At 34.2% G+C, this 22500-nt stretch overlaps 1 protein-coding gene across 13 annotated transcripts in view; it reads left to right on the top strand.

Annotated features, from left to right (window-relative positions):
• Nucleotides 1–22500, top strand: part of LOC144965547 (kin of IRRE-like protein 2) — a 220224-nt gene that overhangs the window by 30911 nt on the left and 166813 nt on the right. For all 13 annotated transcript variants that reach the window (XM_078900992.1, XM_078900988.1, XM_078900995.1 and 10 more), the window contains one exon: nt 1–385. This exon is cut by the window's left edge and continues 94 nt beyond it. In XM_078900992.1, the coding sequence (XP_078757118.1) occupies nt 295–385 (91 nt within the window). In that variant the 5' untranslated portion in view covers nt 1–294. The remainder of the gene's footprint in view (nt 386–22500) is intronic.

The raw sequence follows: 22500 nt of genomic DNA, 5'->3' as shown, positions 1-22500 counted from the left end.
GTCTTTATACGGATCTGAAATCCTTATTCGTTGGAGACTCTGAAGAATTGTTTTTAACAACAGAATTCTTGTACAAATTTTGGGATTACCGTTAGTAGACTTCCAACTCCGACTGCCTAGTCGATGTACATTATATAATATTCAAACTAATTTACTGAAATTTTAATCTGGAGTTATCAGAGAAAGTTTTCAGAAAACAAAATTCTTGTTCAAATTCTTGGATTACCATGGCGTGACTGTGGACTACTATGACCCAGCATAATGTGAACACTTGTGGCCCATCGTAGCGACAGGATGCGACCGCCACTGGACTCGCTCATGGTCATTCTACAGGGACTTCTATTCCTGATGCATTCTCTAACACGATTCACCGCTATGGCCCAGAGTAAGTACATTGGAATGAAACATGTTGATTTATACATTGTTTGTCTGACTTCTTTGTTGTTCTCATTGTTTCTTTCTTTGCTCACTCTCAGACTACCTTTTAACTAATTTAGTACGAATATCCATTTTTTCTAAGGATAGAGCAGACACGGATTTTCTGCAAAGCTCAGTTTATATTCCAAATTGTAAAGGATGACAAGGACTCTTTTATTTGGTTGTCCTTTTTCACCAATAACAATTCGAGCAACTTCAAGCATTTAAAATCTTCTTTTTCGCATGGCCGTTTTTGGTAGTTGTCAGTAAGTATGATTTTTGATCAATAATAGGAGATCTTTTCCGCCAATTGATAAGAATAAATAGCCACAAAAATAGTTGAATTTCAATTTAGATGTTACTATGCCGACCGTTATGAGTTGGGCCATCAACTTGCGATAGAGAAATGCTCCCATAACCTTGTTTCCGTGAGTCGTAAGGCGGAAATTGTGGTGAGACAACCCTCTTCCGGACGCCCCCCGAGAACGACGCATAATTATGGTATTCATTATGGCTTGTGTAGGTCTTCTCATCGACAATCAAGGAAGATGACTTTACTGTTATATGTGACCCAACGTCTCAAAATGGTATTATATCAAGGTGATTAACATACTGAACTGAATGACAGAAATATGTGACTTAAGTTAAACATTCATAATTTATTCGTAAGAATGTGATAATCTGAAATGTCATGTTGTTAATCATTTCAAATTTAGATTCACGTTTCGACATCGTTTTCACCCCGACATGATACAATATGGAGGCGGTGGGTCACATATTTGACATTTTAAACAACACGGTGGAATGGTGGAGGCTCGTCATGTTTGGACTGGGGTGTTAAACCCTGCTATTTTGTAACTCTATCGTGGGATAATAGTACGTGAGAATGGATTGTTTCCTCGTATTTTCTTACATACCAATGGTGCAAATCTCATCTTTTGATAATGAATCACATTTGATGTTATGATTGCATTGGCTATTTCTATTAATTTCACAATCGTCACCCTGATTATTTTCATGGTTGTTATTGTTCTTTTATATAATATGTATTCTTATTTAGAAGTCATTATTCTTGATTTTTGCAATTATTGCCAGAAAGTCTACTCATATTACCACTAAATTACTAATTCTACTTCTGCTGCTCTTGTTGTTGTTATTACTACCAATACTAGCACCACCACCACCGCTGCAACTACTACTACTACTACTACTACTACTACTACTACTACTACTACTACTACTACTACTGCTGCTACTACTACTACTACTACTACTACTACTACTACTACTACTACTACTACTACTGCTGCTACTACTACTACTACTACTACTACTACTACTACTACTACTACTACTACTACTACTGCTGCTACTACTACTACTACTACTACTACTACTACTACTACTACTACTTCTACTACTACTTCTGCTGCTACCACAACCACCACCACCACTACTATTCACTACTACTACTACTACTACTACTACTACTACTACTACTACTACTACTATTACTACTACTACTACTACTACTACTACTACTACTACTACTACTACTACTACTACTACTACTACTACTACTACTACTACTACTACTACTACTACTACTACTACTACTACTACTACTAATACTACTACTACTACTACATCTATTACACTAACTGTGCAACGACTATCTCGATCATAACAATCATCAACTATCGTTTTTATGAAAGACATGAAAATCTTAGCATTATCTGAAACCGCTCAGACAACAACTTGTAATTTCGTATATAATCATTCAGGAAGTGTTCCTCTTATTCTGATGATGAGTACAATTTGCTAAATGATGGCTAATTAAATCGGTATGTCTGCTATCTAAAATTTTACTTTTACCTTACGTAAATGTTTTTATTGTATTTTCACCAAATATTACTATTCCATTCAAAGTTCATTTTTAAAAGAGTAACTTTTGAAATATTAAGGTCATATCTATTAGTGATGTTTTATTTCTTATGTCAATGGTTTGCGGATTGCTCCTACTCATTTGGTAAAAAATGTGAATGTGTTTATGAATGTTCTTTGAAATTGGATGGATAACACTCTTGTATGTAAAGACTAGATTATGTTGTAGTCGTTTGTAGATTAACACGTTCCTTTTCGAGTTGGTAAGATACACGTAGAAAGTCTTGTAGATAAGTTAGTTTACAACTGACTCACACACGAAAAGATATGATGGGACTCCTACCCCACCCCCCCCCCCCTCCCCCCCGCCCCACCCCCACACCCATCCTCTCCCACACCCAGATAATCCCCAGGAAGATACACAGAATTAACCTATTTCTTTCTTTTTTTTTTCAATCTGATTTCTTTTGCTTTAAACGACTTTATTCCGCTTGCGAAGGCAAAACAGTATAATGACATACTCAAAAGATAAAGACTGGTATTTAGATGTGACCAACTTCTAAGAATTGAGTGACTCTGTGTTTGTTTTATTGGGGGGGGGGGGGGGCGTGTTTAATTTTGTCGTTATTTTGTTGTTTTTTTTTCTTTTTTGCCGGTTTTTTTTTTTTGTTTTTTTTTTTTTTGGGGGGGGGTCTTGTTTTGTTGTTTATTCTTTTGTTTGGTTGGTCTTTTTTTCATGACAAACAATTCTACCCAGCTACCAGCTTTTTGTATGTTACGGATAAATAGAAACATCAAGTTGTAAGAAAGAGGCTTTTCCAACGTAAATAAGAATTCACTCAATTTTACGACATTCAGCACACAAAATGACGGGCAGGATGATTATGTGGATAAGCCCAACGTCACTATCCCTGTGACGATATTATGACTTGTACAATCCTGCTCTAAACGTTCAGAACGGGACTGGGTCCCACAATTCCACAGATCTATCTACCCAGCAAGTTAATGGGTAGCTGCATATATTTGAATCTAGCGAGGGCTGGGATTACGTGGAAAGAAAACTGATCAATCATCAGGTCGTCCACTCATAACAGAACCCCATAATCTCAAATTCTGCTCAGTCATGGAGCAAACTTCAGTTTTTCTTTATTATTTTATTTTATTTATTTATTTATCTTCTTTTATTTTATTTATTTTTTTTTATTTTTATTTTTTTTGCCGTATGTGGAGGAATGGCCTTTCAAATATGGTGATTTGTATATTTTTTTAAAGAGCATTTAACAAAAATCGTAAAACTTCTTCAATTTTTCTACGCTCCTTTTTCTTTACCAAGAAGACGTAAACAGTCGGCAATGTTTATGCTAAGTCTTGCTCTATAATATTATCTCATATCATGTATTTCTTTCCGATTTACTCCCCCTTCCCCTCCCTTTCCAATGTTTATATTTTCTCCTGCAATTTGCATACATGAATCCAAGAGTTTTGAATCAATACGATGCCAAAGGGCTGCCACTCTTGCTTGTATTTGCATAACATTCAATCTAACAACTCGCATGATATGAGCGTAGTGTGGATGAAACATGTAGTTGTTATCTCCCTTATAATTGGCCAATAATCAAAAGCAAATTGGAACAAATTGGAGAAGGGCAATGAGAATAATCGAATCATGATTTTATACAATTTGAATGTGTCTGCTATACTCTTTCTAACTATTTAATCCAGAAATGTGCATTCTAATCGGTAGAAAGCCCCTTGTGGGAAGCCATCTACTGATCCAAAAAAGATCGTAGTTGTACAATAATTTAATGATAAGTACCCCCTGATGATATATTTTTTTACAACTGGTTAGTTTCAAGACAATGTAATTACTATGATTTTACTAAAGATCACATCGAAAATTATCATTCATTTACATGTATGTACCTTTATGTTGGAATGTGAAACATGTATCATGGTTGTTTCATTCTGTGTGAATATATCATCATTGTCACTATCAAAGACATGGCAATATTTATTGTTATGATTTTCATCCTTATCGAAGGGTTTGGTCTGTATAATTGTAAAGATATAAAGACTTATTCTTACGAATTAATCTCTATTTTTACTTGGCAACATCTTGCAAGAATCGCTCATGTTTACATGGAGGGACAATTGAATGAACTCGGTCGATTTCAACTCAAGAGTTTTCAATAGACTAAGGGAAAGCTTACAACGTCATAGTACTAATAATTTGAATCAAGGAAAGGTTTAACCAGTTTACTGAAGTACTTTGGAAAAACATCTATTTAAAAATTTGGTCAGAAATCTCGTCCTTCAAATATCGATAGATTTAATTGACCCTAATGTTGGTAAAAACGCTCAAAACTGGTACTTTGTGAGAGTTTTTGTCAAGACCAGGGTCATTTAAATCAATTGATATTTGATGGAGGAGTTTACTGGCCTAATTGTTAAATCCATGTATTCATGAGTATGGCAGTTAGTGTTATGGTCATTGTAATATACTTTGAAAACGCTTTACATCTTTTCCCCCAAATCAATACTATAAATCCGTATGTGGTCCATCGTATCAAACCGGTAAGGTTTTGTGGTCCAATGGTGTGACACTCGCTTTCAGATCGGAATGTCCTATGTTCGAGTCCCGCTCTGGGCGGCGCATAGTTGAGTCCTGGGAAAAAGCTTTTTACTCACATTCTCTCACCGTACTCATGTTTAAAATGAGTACCTGGCCGTTAAAAGCGTTGTCTCTCTCGGGAAAAAAATGTAACTCGCATAACAGTCTTTATGGCTCGTCCTATAAGTTAAGTGTTGGATATCGCCCTGTTTTGAGGTTATGTTTGGAATAGTACCGTTTTGAGACGGTGAGTCATATATTGCAGTCACAATGTAAATCCAAGATCTGTATGTTTTATTGCATATCGTTCTATGTAAATGCTTGGTTACTTGATGCCATAATAAAATGCGCGGTTTTAAAGAGCATTCCTTTAAAAAAATCAGTCCTATGTAGTTAATGTGACGGGTGGGATTCGTCGAGTGCTTAAGTACCCATAGATGAGAAAAACAGAATAAGGAGAAGTGTCAGAAGAAAAGAGAGAATAAAAATATCGCGATGTCACAGCCAAACTTGGGATCCAACTGACACGGCACCCTCCGTCTGGCTTAGAAAGAGAGATCAATGAGCAGTCGCACTAGCCATTGACCCACCCAGCTACTCTCTCAGCCAGGCGGAAGGTGTTATGACTCATTCCTCTTCCTCTGCCCATCCCTTGGCTAGATTATCGACAGAAAATTGTCTCACTTGAACATGGGTGAGGGTAGACATGGTACGGGGTTTATTTTGTATCTTAATATACAACAGGGGGTAGCATTCCATTGCATCACTTGATACACACATTTCAACAAAACAAGTTTTAAATATTGTTTTTATGTAAAGAGGTAGGTTGCATCAAGTGCAGATCATTGGTGGTTGGCAAAACGACTTTTATCCATTTGCCTGCCGTACTCTGTAAAGACACGTATTAAACAATTGGCCAAAAAAATGTTCCTTCAAATATTTATCGATTAGCGAGGTACCAGGTTTGTGAGTTTTTGCCAAGAAGAGGGTCATTTAAATCGATCGACATTTGAAAGACCAGTTTCCCTTCCTGAGTTCTGTAGTCAACTAGTTAAATTGTTGTAGTCAACAGCTAGGGCTAAAATAACAACAGTGCAGAAAGGATACAAATAAGCCAGTTAAGGTGTCTAATTTAATTTTATACTTTCTTTCATCTAAGGTGTACAGTCAGTTATACTCAGTTTCCCCCAAACCCTTTTCGCATAATAGTATCAAACTGCTTGGCAATAAATAGTGAGCCATTTAAAGATTTATCTGGACTGTAATATTTCTTCTTTGGGATGGTGGGGGGGGGGGGGGGGGGGGGGTGCTGATATCAAACATCAACCGAATTACTCAGTTTGATGAGTCAGTAGGCTTGTAAAAAAGAAGAAACAATCGTATGTAATAATAATAATAATAATAATAATAATAATAATAATAATAATAATAATAATAATAATAATAATAATAATAATAATAATAATAATAATATAAGATTGACCGACTGATATATATAGCAACAAAGAATAAATATAAAACCACCTGCAAAAGAGCAAAAAGAAACTATTATAACACGAAACTATCATCAGTGAGGGACACTAAGGAATTTTTCTCTGTTTTTAAGGAACTTTTAGGGGAAGAAAAGGGCATGTGTCTACCCACTAATATCCCGGTAGAAAAACAGCCGGATGCATTTTCAAATTTCTTTTCGGGAAAAATATCGAAAATTCGGAACAATTTGGACCTCGTGCAAAATGAAGATATAAATATCCACCCTTTTTCGGGTTCACAGGGACTCTCTTGTTTTAAAGAAACAACTGAAGAAGAGATTTCTAAAATAATTTGTTCATCTCCCTCGAAGTCATGTTATTTAGATCCTTTACCAACTAATATTTTGAAATTATGTCTTCCTGAATTGTTACCTTGCATAACTCATATTATAAATCGGTCACTTATCTCAGGACAAGTCCCAGGTATCTATAAACATGCAATTGTAAAGCCTCTCATAAAAAAGCAAAACCTCGATGTAAATGACCTTAGTAACTACCGAGCCGTCTCAAATCTGCCATTTCTTTCTAAAATCCTTTAAAAAGTTGTACTCAGACGTCTTTCACAACATCTCTAAGAAAACAATCTATGGGAAAAATTTCAGTCAGCTTATCGTTCTTACCACAGCACAGAAACTGCTCTGTGCTGTGTTGCGAGTGATTTGCTTGATGTTTTAGATAAAGGTTCTGTTTCTCTTCTGACATTGTTAGACCTTTCGGCGGCTTTTGGTACTATTGATCACGGCATTCTCATTAAACGACTTAATATAACTTTTGGCTTGTCTGGGACTGTCTTGCAGTGGTTTGAATCTTATCTAGATCGCAGAAAGCAACATGTTATGATTTTAGATAAACTTTCTCGTCAACATACATTGTCTTTTGGTGTTCCCCAAGGCTCTGTTTTGGGTCTAATTCTTTTTGTTTTGTATACTTCTCCATTATCTAATGTCATCACTGGTCATGGGCTGCGCTATCATCTCTATGCAGATGATACGCAACTTTATGCTACTGATAAAACTAAAAATCTCGAAAATATTGAGAAACGTGTGGAAGAATGTGTGACGGATGTAAAAGAGTGGATGGATGCAAGCAAGTCGAAAATGAATGAGTCAAAAACAGAAGTGATGATTGTGTGAAATAGAGTGCAGTTGAAGGTGAATGATGGTCTTGAGGTGTTCATTGTGGGTGAAAAGATCAAAATTCCAAAGACTGTGAAAAATTTGGGTGTCTATTTTGATTCAGAAATGAGAATGTCAGCTCACATTTCTGCTCTCTGTAAATCTTTATACTTTCAAATGAAGAAAATCAGTTCGAGCCATCAGTAGACCTCTATATTGCAATTGGAACATGTAAAACATTGGTTGTCTCCCTCATTTTTTCGAAACTAGATTATTGTAACTCCCTGCTTGTCAACTTGCCTCAGGCTTCTATTAAACAATTACAACTACTGCAAAACAGTGCAGCAAAATTAGTTTTTGGCAAACGAAAATTTGATCATGCATCCCCTTTGTTGGCCTCTCTCCACTGGTTGCCCATTGAAAAGCGCACATATTACAAAGCAGCGTGTCTTGTTTATAAGTGTTTGACTGGTATAGCACCAGCATATCTCACAGATCTCGTGATCATGTGTAAATTTGAAAATTACACTTTAAGATCATGTAATGACCAAACGAAAATTTCGGAAAAAAGATCAAGAACAAAATTTGGTGATAGATCGTTTGCTTGTTTCGTCCCCAAGATTTGGAATGAACTACCACGTGGTCTGAGGGAGTGTAAGTCTTTACCTGCCTTTAAAAGAATCTCAAGACACATCTTTACTTTAATCCTTGATTTGGCTATGACTTTTTTTTTCCCACTCAAAATTGATAATTTATATTGTAAAGTGCCCATAGCTTGTGTTTTACACGAGAATGAGCGCTGTATTATTATTATTATTATTATTATTATTATTATTATTATTATTATTATTATTATTATTATTATTATTATTATTATTATTATTATTATTATTACTATTATTATTATTATTATTATTATTATTATATTATTATTATTATTATTATTATTATTATTATTATTATTATTATTATTATTATGTCTATTATTATTATTATTATTATTATTATTATTATTATTATTATTATTATTATTATTATTATTATTATTATAACAATAATAATAATTTAATCATGGGATAGCCTGGCTCAGCGGTACGGTCTTTTCTTCTTGTCCGAAAGGTACCAAGTTCGATCACCCGCCGCTGCGCTGTGCGGCCTTGAGCAAGCCACCTTGCCTTAGCTCAATTTGCGGCACCGCACGGCGGCTGATGGATGGGTTATTCTGGTCTTTCCTTGTAATAGACATTAGAGACAAATTTCCCCTATGGGGTGAACAAAGGGAATTTTATTTTTATAATAAAAATAAGAATGAATAAAAAGAGCGAACAAGCTTGTGGGAATTATATACTGAAGCTTTGTCAATCTTTATAAGTCTATAATAAGACCTTGTCTAGAGTATGGAAATGGTATTTGGAGTCCCTTTGGAGTCAGTCTAACACTGAGAACGTACAAAGACGCGCTACTAGACTTTTGCCTAACATTCGACATCTATCTTATTTAGAAAGATTGAAGTATCTAAATTTTCCTTCACTAAAATATCGTAGAATAAGAGGTGATCTTATTCATATATGTTTCAAACACGAAGCGATAAGTTTTAAAATAACCGAATTCAAAGAACTATGACAATTTTGATAATATAACGTTTGAGACAAAAAAAATCTAATTCAATTATATTTTTATAATAACAGTAATAATAATAATAATAATAATAATAATAATAATAATAATAATAATAATAATAATAATAATAATAATAATAATAATAATGATAATAATAATAATGATGATGATGATAATAATAATAATAATAATAATAATAATAATAATAATAATAATAATAATAATAATAATAATAATAATAATGATAATAATAATAATGATTAACAAACAGTCAATGACATTTTACATTTAGGCCTCTTTTCTCTTTAATGATTTAATACCGGGAAAACCTGAATCCTATTGTCAATTTATTTACCTAAAGAAGAGAGTTTAATTACAAGACTTCTATGTGCGACTATGTGCCATTTCGTATTGGTAGGTCCTGAGTTCGTGCCACGCTCGGGGCATAGTTTAAGTCCTTGGAAAGGCTCATTACTCACATTCTTTCATCGTATTCAGGTGTAGAATGAGTGCCTGGCTGCTAATAGGGTTGTCTATGTCGGAAAAATTGTAATATCGCCTAACAGGCGTCACGTCTCGTTCTCCGTACTGTTGGTCAGGGACCCTTTGTAAAGAGCTTTGAACACGTTTAGTGGATATTGAGCTCAAGCTCAAACTCAAGTTTTGAAGATTCCACATTCAAGTTATTAATTCCTATATTAATTTAAACATGGTTCTATACATTTATTTGTCATGTTACCAGCGGTAGCAATGATTAATATGGAAGTGATAGATCAATACCCAGTCGATGGCTAGTGGTTAGTGGTTACTGTCAGTTCTGACAGCCGTGGGATGTAGCAATGGGAATATATTACTCCCGGCCCACACTGTAACCAGAGAGTAATAGCCGGGCTGGGGGCCTCAGTTACGAAATTGTCCATCTGCTGAGAAGTGGAAAGGGAAGGCCAGTGGCTACATTGTCCAAGTCAGGCGTGACTTATTGAAAAACTTCCTAATTTCATCGAATTATATCGATTCCTCCTATAGCCTTGATTCAGTAAATATCAAATAAAATTGGTGTACGTCAGTTGGTTTCCAATTTAACCCCCCCCCTCCCTCCCCCAACCACCACCATCACCACCCTCCCTCCCCCAACCACCACCATTACCACCCTCCCTATCAATCCTCTTTCCTCCATTTATAGAAATCCTTCGGCATGCTTAAAAAAATGTTTGCATTCGACTCTAAACTTTTTTACACTATTTATTCTAATTTGATGATTTTATCAAAACCCATGTCTGTAACCTTAATGTTCTATAGTTGTAATTACGGATAGTGAGCCAAGTTATTTATTACTATTATTATTATTATTATTATTATTATTATTATTATTATTATTATTATTATTATTATTATTATTATTATTATTATTATTAGGATTATTATTATTATTATTATTATTATTGTTATTATTATTATTATTATTATTATTATTATTATTATTATTATTATTATTATTATTATTATTATCATTATTATCATCATCATCATCATCATAACCATTGGACACACGAAACCCCATTAATATATCAAAGCTAAAGGTTGTAAATGAGGTATTTGCCCAGCATGTCCCCTGTATAGGAGTATATTATGTACGAGACCGAAACGCCACATCACATTAGTGCCCAAGTTCTGTCTTTAGATTGAAACTGTCACCCAGATTCAAATGCGAGTCTTGTAATTATTAGAATATTCTATTCTATTTTTTTGGGATCGAATTTGACGGAAACCTTTATTGTATTACTCTCAAGTACCCCGACAAAATACTTGATTTCAATTTCGCCAAGAAAGAAATTACTTTAAATATCAAAAGCTAGAGGTGTCCAAATAAGCCTATAAGATAGAGAGAATAATAATGTGTGTGAATGCAACTCGTATAAAAGGTGACAATTGTATTCACAATATTTTTGAAGTAGATCTCCGAGGTTTTGTTGTTTTTGTTGTTTGTTTGTTTTTTTGTGTTTTTTTTTTTTTTTGCACAATATTTTTACTTTTTACACCGCCAGTCAAGTTGATAATTTCTAAAAGTTGAGAGACATCTTAACCGTTTAATATTGATCGAAGACAACGTTTTCTGGCCAAAAATTATACAAACTGTTTTGTAAGAACACTACAGTAACTTGCACTCTTATTTTGTCTAATTTAATATTAAATGTATCAAGATTAATTTTATTCTCGGCGTTGGTAGCCGTCCTGTCATCTTTTAACAAAGTCGAACGAGTTTAATATCCATATTGGTGACAACAATCGCAAAACTCTTGCTCTGTCTTAGTGCCATGGTCAGGGTCTTATCTCTTTTACTTAAATCGACACGGGCACAAAATGACAATGGGCAGTTTAGAGTGCTAGAACAAAGAAAGGACAACTTTTACTGCTTGTATGAGATTGTGTTTCCAAGAGACCTAATGGATCTTATTGAAGAACAAAGAGCATTTTTTGGCGCTAATATAACCCTAGCACCCTAACCCATGAAAACAAAATAAACAAATATTTTCCCTATCAACTATATTCATTAAAAAGGAAAGTCTCCAGTTTCACTCTAAATCATCATAATAAAAAGACGTTTAAAAAATTAGGGTTAGTATTTCCTTAGTAAATCCATATATTGTAATAGAACATTTTAATCTTTAATCTTCACAGTCGTGGAATGTGGAATGGCTGATGGAAAATCGGCGATTGTGTGGTGAGAGAAAATGGATTCATAAAAAGGTCAAAAGATCGGGGAAACTATTCCAATGTTTAGATTGAATTTAACCCGTCTTCATCGTTCCTTAAATCACACAGGACTAGCCAAATCCCTTCGGAGGAATACATCTCAATAAAACACCGACTGCCATCTCTCATGGGTTGGGAATCGCATTATAATAGAAATGAGAAATAGCATTTGAATTTTACGTTGAGGACTATAAATTGCTTTAATCTAAAATGTTTAAAATAAAGAGTCTATTTAGAGCATATCAATGCGACTCTTAGTATTTAATAAGCAATTCACTCAGCAGGCCACGTGGAAAAAGAAAATCTATTACATGGAGTACAAGTTGCTTTATTTATATACTACTCAAACAATGCCCTGTAGCCAGGTACTTATTAAGACATGAGTAGAGTTGGCCAAAGACAAAGTCAGAGCCGGAGCTGTCACCCATCTGGCCACTGACCACACCAAACATCGCTTGCTTTTACTTCAAGTCGAGACAGGGAACAATTGAATCACCGATATATTAAACTATTTATACCTATGATCCAATTTACGTCATGCTTCTTACAATATTATGTACATAAATAACAAAAAATTAAGAGAAAAAGTGATATGACTAAAAACAAAAGAACTTGGTCGTCTACGTTTTGTTTGGGTCATAGATATCTGTCACAATATTTCCAACAAAGGTCTTTTGCGTGTTCAATCAAAAAATTGAATTCCGTGGTAACAAAAATATTTCTCAGAATCCGCCGAGACTCAACCCAGATCTTTTAATCGAATTGCGGTGACCAAGCACCACACAATCAACCTCCGTCGTAGGAAACTAAATACTTAAAGTAAGCTGGAAGAATACGAACAGCAAAAGCTCACGTCATGGAAAAAATAATATCTCACTCTTTATCATACAATCTTACATTATAGACAGTTTTTACAAATATTGATTAATAAGCTCCTGGGCGTAAAGAATGGAACGAAAGGGGGGGGGGGGGGGGGGAGAGAGAGATAGAAAATTAACCCGTTTTTACAAAAAACAAGTCAATGCTTTAAAGTTCATTTTCGAATCAAATAATTCAAATAAACATCCATCTCAAAGCATAGGTTGCGCAAGTTATAATTCTTCCGTTAAAAAAGGATTGAAAGCAAGACCCGTTCATCTTATCAAAACAACACTACAACATATGACGAATGTGTAACAGCTGTAACTCGTTGGAAGAGATGCTGTGTTGGGAATTTTAGGAAACATCTCGTTACAATAAATGAATGCAAATTCAGAGAAACAAAAGGTTGCATACAATTTGTCATGGATGAAATCACCCACATTTATCCAAGTTGCATGAAGTTGACAAAGTGCTCGTACAAATTTAGCAATCGAGGGCAGATTATGGGCGGTTATTTATCATTGTTGTTATGGTGCGTAATTGTGATAAATCATTTTAAAACAGTTTTATGTCAGGTCGATTTGAATACTAAAAATTGAATTTATGATAAATGCTGCTAGACTTATCTATTAAGTTTGTACGTTTTATTCGGACAAGATTTTTAAAACTACATAGCAAAATTTAAACTCTCATATCTATAGTCATTTTGACTTTAAATTACTTTTTCGGTATTTGGTTCAACGCGACATAATACCGTTTTGAAATGATGAGGCACATTTTATGACTCAGAGTTTTTCCATGACAGTAATGGGAGCATTGTGTCTTATCAGAGGTGAAGAAGGAATTCCGGAAGAAGAAGATAAATTCATTAGTAACATAACGGTTTTTCAACATTGTATATCACTCCCAATGAGCAGGGGTTCCAGCGCCTTTTCCAGCACCTTCGTCTTTTCATTTACCTTGCCTCAATCCCACTTTAATGACATAGAATTTAAATTTCTTTGGTTGTATGAGTTGGATTTAATTAAATAAAATACTTTTTAAGAAAAGAAATAATGATAATACTAATAATAAAAATAATAATAATAATAATAATAGTAATAATAATAATAATAATAATTATTATTATTATTATTATTATTATTATTATTATTATTATTATTATTATTATTATTATGATAAGAATAATAATAATAATAATAACAATAATAACAATATTATTATTATTATTATTAATAATATTATTATTATTATTATAATGATGATGATAATAATAATAATAACAATAATAACAATAATAACAATAATAATAATAATAATAATAATAATAATAATAATAATAATAATAATAATAATAATAATAATAATAAAATATATAATTTTTGTAGATTTGTTGTTGTTGTTGTAGTTTTTGTGGTTGTGGAGGTGGTGGTGGTGGTGGTAGTGGCGGTGGTGGTAGTGGTGGCGGTGTTGGTGCTGGTGGTGGTGGTGCTGGTGGTGGTTGTGTTATTGTTATTATGGTATGTAACGCCGAAACCAAAAATAAACAAGCTATACAACAACAACAAAAGAAAGAGATAGGAATGTAATATTATGCTCTTTGTGGCATAAAATATGATACACATTCTCTCATTTTCCATTTCATTTCATTCGTGTCCTTTTCCCTTTTTGCCATGGGGTTTCAATTTCAATTCAAATTCGATGTCTCCTTTCTCATTCTTGACTCTAAAATTCTGGAAAAGAATGGAAAAAGAGAATGAGTAGTCACTACTAGTCACTAATCTTATACACCAGAATTGAAAAAAAATCGTTCGTGTCATTCTCTAGTTGGGGTGGATACCTGTTTAATCTTGCCAGACACTGACGATTTTTATTCCATCCTTTTATTTTTGTCATGATCCCTTTGTTCGCTCTACTCTAAAAGATTTAAGGCGGAAAACAAGAAAGGAAAAGAATGGAGACGGACCAATTGATTTCTGATGATATCGTCAATCCTTTCTCTCCGGTAAGAGATATCGCAGACATTCTCTCTCCACATTCAGATTGTTTTTTAAAATTAGCTTTTATATAGGGCAATATCCTATTAATGTGCTCAAAAGGCTGTACAAATTGTCCAAAGCCGATACCAACACTTAACATGTGGGGTGAAACAAATGCTTAAAAGGTGATGTTACTCTGTTCGAAACAGAAAATGCTGCTACCTGCCAGAGAGAATGTAAGTAAGTTTGAACCGCCAACTAGCGGGTTTAGAACCCGGGATCTAGAGGTTCGGAGGCGAATGTCATACCATGACCACAAGACCACAAAGCTGCCAGATGCAGTGATTTGATTTTTAAAAATTAACATTGAGTATTTTAGCACACCACGAGACCAATGAGACTGATTTTTGTTGATTGATGCGGCTGACACAACTACTGGATTTCTTCCAAGTAGAACTCCGGTCTTCGATGAGTACTTTCTGTCAGATCGTAAATTAGACCCAGCTAACCAGTCACTGATAGCTCTTTGCTTTCCTCTTAGGACAAATTCGATGCAGAATACTTTCCGTCAAGTCATACAATTAGACCTAGCTATCCAGTAGTAATGCTTTGTGCAGGAGTCGAGCCGGAAATTTGAGTACCAATGCATATTTGGATTTTTTTTTTTTTTTTAATTTTTAATTTTGTTTGAGTCAGTTATTCTGCTTGCTGATTGTTTCGGTTGTAGATGACAAAACAAGAGCTATAGTCAGCCCTAGCATTCATAAGTATTAAGTGGTAAATTCTCATCATAGAGTGGAATTTAATCTTACTCATTGCCTATGAAAGTTTTACGTTCCATATTGATGATAATGTATTATTTAATACTAATAGTATCATCTTCAGTATATTTATTAAGCGACATTGACATCTGTAAAATCATCACCATAATCTTTATCATCCTCATCATCATTATGATCATCTTCCTTAGACGATAATAACTGTATCATATAATGACGGGTAGCAATCTTTGTTGTCAATGGGGTCAAATGGGGTCACACTCTCACCAAACCAATTTACTTCTGTCATTCTCATGGGAAAATCTTCCACTAAAATATGCATAAGCGTACTCCGTTGATCTTGATGGTCCTGAAGGAATATTGGATCATGTCATTAATTGGCTGCATCAAATACCACAAGGTGACCACCAAGATTGTATTTGTCGGGTGGAGTGGGGGGGGGGGGGGGGGTGTGTGACTGTGTGTGTCTAATCTGTGTGTACGTGTGTGCGTTTGTCAGTGAGGAGTTGGGACAAAAAGGTTATTTCTTAAGGACGTGGTCCAATCACTGAGTTGTGTCCATGGAGTCATCTTCAGTTCCATAAATCCTTTATTTACGTATATGCTTAGTTTTAGTAAATTATTGTAAGTAATCAAATGTTGTCCTTCTATCTAACTTGTTCGCTTTAATATGTGAAAGAATAACTCGGGAACATCTTGACAGAAGTACCAAAGAAAAGAATCCCATAACATTCCTATCACCCTACTAGCGCACAAACTGACAGATATAAAGTAAAGAATTAATCCAAATACTAAGTTACCCTTTTCGTGCCTCAGGCAACAACATTTACATTCCCCAACTGATTTCCACGGTCCTCTTTCTGTCCTCTGAGAAAATGCTGCTTGAAGGTCAAGAGATAAATTAAAAAAAAAATTGAGCATTTATATAGCGCAATATCCACTTAACGTGCTCAATGCGCTTTACAAGGGGTCCCTGGTCAACAGCAACATTTAACATGTAGGACGAGACATGACGCCTGTTAGGCGATATTACAATTTTTCGGACAAAGACAACGCTGTTAACGGCCAGGTACTCATTTTACACCTGAGTACAGTGAGAGAATGTGAGTAAAGAGTCTTTTTCAAGGACTCAACTATGCACCGAGCGAGGCTCGAACCCAGGACCGTCCGATCCGAAAGCGAGTGTCATACCACTAGACCAAATAGCAGTGAAATAATAATAATGATGATGATAATAATAATAGGAGAAGAAGAAGAAGAAGAAGAAGAAGAAGAAGAAGAAGAAGAAGAAGAAGAAGAAGAAGAAGAAGAAGAAGAAGAAGAAGAAGAAGAAGAAGAAGAAGAAGAATAGCAATTTTCTTCGGCAAATTTTTCCCTCCTTTACTGTCAAATTGCGGTTTGATTAAGGTTTAAACCAAAATGTCAACCTGTTTATTGAGTGCTACTAACGATCGCTCCATACAATGTTGATTGTCATTCTACAATTTGACGACGCTGCAGCTATATAGCCTCGATATAATAAGAAAATCGATTCTCCATGTCTTCCATTATGTTCAAACGACCTCCTCATTAAAATAATCGGAAATAATTTTCATTTTCTACCCGATTAATGAAGCCTAATACACAACGGGCGACTATGAGATATTTCAAAAGCAAGACGTTCAATACAGCTTTGATGTTAGAAACATGTTTCTTGGTTTTTATCTTTTAAGATAGAATTTGTTGTTGCTATGATAACCACGCAATGCATATTTCATTGAAAGCTATTCGAGTAAATAATTAGTTTTGTAATTCTATGAATTGGATGTTGAGAGAGAGAGAGAGATAGAGATAGAGAGAGAGAGAGAGAGAGAGAGAGAGAGAGAGAGAGAGAGAGAGAGATTGGGAGGAAGGAAGGAGGGGGAGGGGCAACTATTAAGTAAGGAGCCAAATGCTTTTATAGGCAGAAATTATCTCCGTAGTTTTAGCGTTAGATGGACAATTAATAATTGATTTCTACTTTTTAGAAAAGACCATAAAATATCACAAATTACATTTCAAAAGATCTCTCTCTCTCTCTCTCTCTCTCTCTCTCTCTCTCTCTCTCTCTCTCTCTCTCTCTCTCTTTATATATATATATATATATATATATATATATATATATATATATATATATTATATATATATATATATATATATGTATATATAGCGCGCGCACTTAACATTGAATACAGTGTTCATGTACAGTTACGAAAGTTGTGATTTTTTTCAGGTCGGAACAACGCCGGTGTTGTGCACATGCATGGCGAGTTGATTTAAATGCTAAAGTGTGTGGTAAAACCTGCAATGACAAATAGATTAGAGACTGCAGCTATGGTAACGGAACAAGATAAATACGATGAGGTGGTAGAATTAAGGATGTTAAGACGCCAATTGGCCGGACAATAAAAGATAAAGTGAGGAATGTAGAAGAAGAAGAAAAAGAAGAAGAAGAAGAAGAAGAAGAAGAAGAAGAAGAAGAAGAAGAAGAAGAAGAAGAAGAAGAAGAAGAAGAAGAAGAAGAAGAAGAAGAAGAGAAACAACAACAACAAACAACAACAACAACAACACCATGACCAAGAAGAACAAGAACAACAAGAAGAGCAAAAAGAAAATTTAAACGCTAAAGTTTAACGGATAACATGTTAACAAGTACAAGACGAGTGATGAGTACAAGGATTGGTTATTTTGTCTTTGAATGATTCCAGGCCTGTTGTTCATAAATTGGTGGCTTGAAAAAAAAGAATACACTAGGCAATATTATTATCTATAAGCTATTAAACAATTAAAGAGCCAAATGCTAAAAGTACTTATGTTGGATTAGCCTATATAGAGTATATATGAATATAATTGTCGTTTTGAGAGAGGGGACTTAGATTGTGTTTGTCATGAACAAAATTGGTGAGAGAACTGATGTTATTATGCTTTTAGTTTATTACTGATTAGCCAAAAATCACGAAAATGTGACTTAAGTACTTTTTATACTGGCCATGGGGTCTTCAATTGTTAATTTGCTTGTTATGACACACACCAATTCCAAAAACGGGTAAGATTCCAACGATTCGTAGGTTCTTAAATTCAACAGAGCTTGCTTGAGATGTATTCATTTAAAGTTTGAAACTAGAAGACGATTTGACTACAATAGAATACAATCTTCATATTATAAAATGCATATATCCAACAAAGTACAAGGCTTATTTTTTTAAAAACAAAAAATCCCTGTGCTTTTATATTGCGTAATATACACTAAACGTGCTCAAAGCGCTTTACAATAGATCCCTGACAAACAGCAAAACGTATAGAACAAGACATGACGCCTGTTATACAATACTACAATATATCCGACCAAGACAACGCTGTTAACGGCCAGGTACTCATTTTACACCTGAGTATGGTGAGAAAATGTGAGTAACGAGTCTTTTCCAAGGACTCAATTATGCGCCGAGCGAGGCTCGAACCAGGGACCTTCCGATCCAAAAGCGAGTATCATACAACAAGACCACATTTCCTATACTGGAGAGGTTAAGTAGGTGGATATACAGCGGGGGAAAAACACATACATATTACTCATCACATAATTTATTATACGAGGGTGAGTCAAAAAGAAATGGAACTCTGCTTATTACTTTTTAAAAAATTGAATCAATACCGTGCATCATCCCTCAAATTAAAGCTTGGCACTAGCCAAGTAGAATGCTACTATTTAACATAGTCTCCGCCTCTCTCGATGGCCAGAGTCCACCTTTTTGTCAGATCATATATCTTGTCCTCTTAAAACTGAGCCAAGTTTTCACTACTGCCTTTGCTTCTTCATCGTCTTCTAAACGAATTCCCTCATTGCCTCCTACAGTGGGCCAAAAAAGGTGGAAGCCTGACAGAATTAAAATTTTCATCTTTTAGTTTAAAAAGTAAATGTGTAAGTTCAATTGAGCAAACATGACGCACGTGTAAAATAAATGAACTCCGTAGGACATTTGTTCCATTACTTTATGACTCAACCTCGTACAAACAAATAAATGTTGCATAAACAGACGACACGCATCGTGACAACAGTACAGGAGTTTTTGTTATAGATAGAATGCGCTTGGCCAAGGAGTTCACAACATTGCCATCCAGAAGTATAACGGACCAACACACAAACTCTGTGTAACCATGAACTTTTATAGTCTGGTTAATACAGTTTAGTGAGAACAACTCACAAACGCGGATGGCAAAAACAATAACAATGGCATGAGTGACGTCATCTGCATACTATCTATAAGATGAGTCGTTCATTAATATAATATTATGTCACTAATTCCATGGATGTTACTCTATTGTATGCTTACTTTTGCAAACCCCACCCCTACCAATCCCTTTTACTTATATGTTCTATGGTGGAAAAAAATCAACTCTAATTCAGACTGTGATAAAAATAATGATACTTATGCGCAGACATGAGTTTGGAAAATTAAAGAGACGAGAAAACATCCAGTAGGAGTATCTGATCTCTTTAATTTTCTAAGCTCACGTCTGCGCATACGTTTCATTATTTTTACCATGGATCAAATTAAAGTCGATTTTCTCCACCATCGAGCAGATAAATTATAATCCCCTCAGAGAAAACGCAAATATTTATTTATCCATATTATTATCAGGACGAAAACTTATCGAATATTATGCGCTTGATTTTTATGAAGTAAAAAAATGGAAAATAATAAGTGACGAAACTAATCATTTGATCAAAATTCGTTTTTCTTTCATTATCAGATTTTGTTTCATCCTATGTTCATCTGCCTTCAGTTTGCTTTTTCTATTTGAATGATTCCATACCTCTCAATGTAAAAAAGGCAAAAGACAGAAACATGACTACAAAATTGGATTTGGATTGAGAATGTGAATAAACATTTGGTTTTCAAGATTAATTAAATTTTGATGCAAAATTCCCAGTGATAGATAAAATAAACTCAACATTTAAAACAAATTACAACAGTGTAGAGCCCCAAAAGACAAAGAGACACAGTGGTATAGTTTCGCTTCAAAACAATGAGGTACTAGATTCGGCACCATTCTTGCTATGATGACTTGAGCAAACCAACATAATCTTATCCAGTAGCGCAATTCTTATGATCAAAGTAATTTTCATCTCTCTAGCGTTCTTCTTCACAGGAATTGATGACGATAAGTAAATAATGAAATAATATTTTTCTATATTCATACAAGGCATATCTTCAATGTATGTAGCATTCCTTTTACATGGACAATAAAGGACACTGCCACCCGTCCGATCTCTGATGACAGTCGATATCACTTGACATTCTTATAAGATGCAACACAAGACATGTACTGTAATTTATGGGCGCTCTTTTAAAATCAAAGACCTCATAGATAGGCATACGGAAATGATTCCTGTCGCTGGGCGTGAGTAGAAAACAATGTATTTATCTTTTACCCCCTGGACAAGACAATAGATAAGCTCTATCCGCACTGATCGGTTAAAAGGACATCAGATAAGTCAGGCCATGTTACAGAACCAGTAACTTAGACAGCACTGAAAGGAAACAAAACTAAATAACTTGCATTATTCGTTGCCTTATGCATCACCTCTTAGTAAAAATAACATATTTTGACAACAAAAATTACTGGGTCTTTATTTTTTTAACTAGCAAGTTAGTTGTCAGAGTTAAATATCTAGCTAAAGATTATATAAATCAAAGAAAACTCCGATTTCAGGGATGGTATCTGGATTGCCACTGGATTTAATTGTTCTTTGGTAGTTCTCATCTGTGCCAGCTACCCCCCCCCCCCCCCCCCCCACCCAGCCCCTTCCCCTTCCTCCCTTCACAAAATGTTAAATTATAACAATAATTGTAACAAAAGTAATAAATCATTTGAAAGATGATTTTAAAAAAGCAAAGGCAATGATTGAATGGATAATATGAATCACTCATTAAAAGGTTGGATGACCCGTTCAAAGCATACTCAACGACAGACTATCGATCTAATGGCATCAAAGACTGTGGAAGAGCAGGGCGACTCTCACTAATTCTAATTTCTTCTGTTAAGTCAAAGACCGATGCATATGTTTTGGTCAATATTATAAACATTTTTATGAATAGGAGACTAGCGGAATCCGGATTGTCATCTTCATCTTATGTCATCAAACAGAAATATTATCCAAACATATGATTTCTATCATTAATGAACAATTAGCATTTTTGTGTCGATAGATAGATATACTAATAATAATAATAATAATAATAATAATATTAATAATAATAATAATAATAATAATAATAATAATAATAATAATAATAATAATAATAATAACAATAACAATAATAATAATAATAATAATAATAATGATAATAATAATAATAGTAATAATAATAAAATAATAATAATAATAATAATAATAATAATAATAATAATAATAATAATAATAATAATAATAATAATAATAATAATAATAATATATTTATTGTCCTTGATAGCAATTGTTAAATTGGTTTCAGCTGAGGATAGCCTCTCGTGCACACATAGGACACAAATATAGACATGCACGCCAATCCACACACGCACATGCACACACACACCCATACCCACACACACACACACACACACACACACATACACACACTACACAAGACACGCACATAATTACACTTACATTAAGTGGTGTTTGGTGGAATCATATCTCCTCCATTGTTTAGGTACAGTTTTTACTCATAATATATATATTGAAAAGTAGAAAATTTGACTGTAACCTTCAATAAATTATATGGGTGTTAAAGGTTTCATGGAGCCCAAATGACAAGATACACATTTTCAGTAGCAAAATTACAAAAAGTTCTAGGCTCCTCTATGTTTAAAAGGATATATAAAACTCATAATATATCCCATTAGCCGATTTCCTCATTTAGAAACAAATGTTTATCTCCATGTGGAAAA

This window comes from Berghia stephanieae, chromosome 2 (assembly GCF_034508935.2).
Source record: "Berghia stephanieae isolate SIO BIC M18660-M18661 chromosome 2, UCSD_Bste_1.3, whole genome shotgun sequence".
In the NCBI taxonomy this organism is placed as follows: Eukaryota; Metazoa; Mollusca; class Gastropoda; order Nudibranchia; family Aeolidiidae; genus Berghia; species Berghia stephanieae.
The sequence above is the reverse complement of the archived record's forward strand: the minus strand, read 5'-3'. Positions and strand labels throughout refer to the sequence as shown.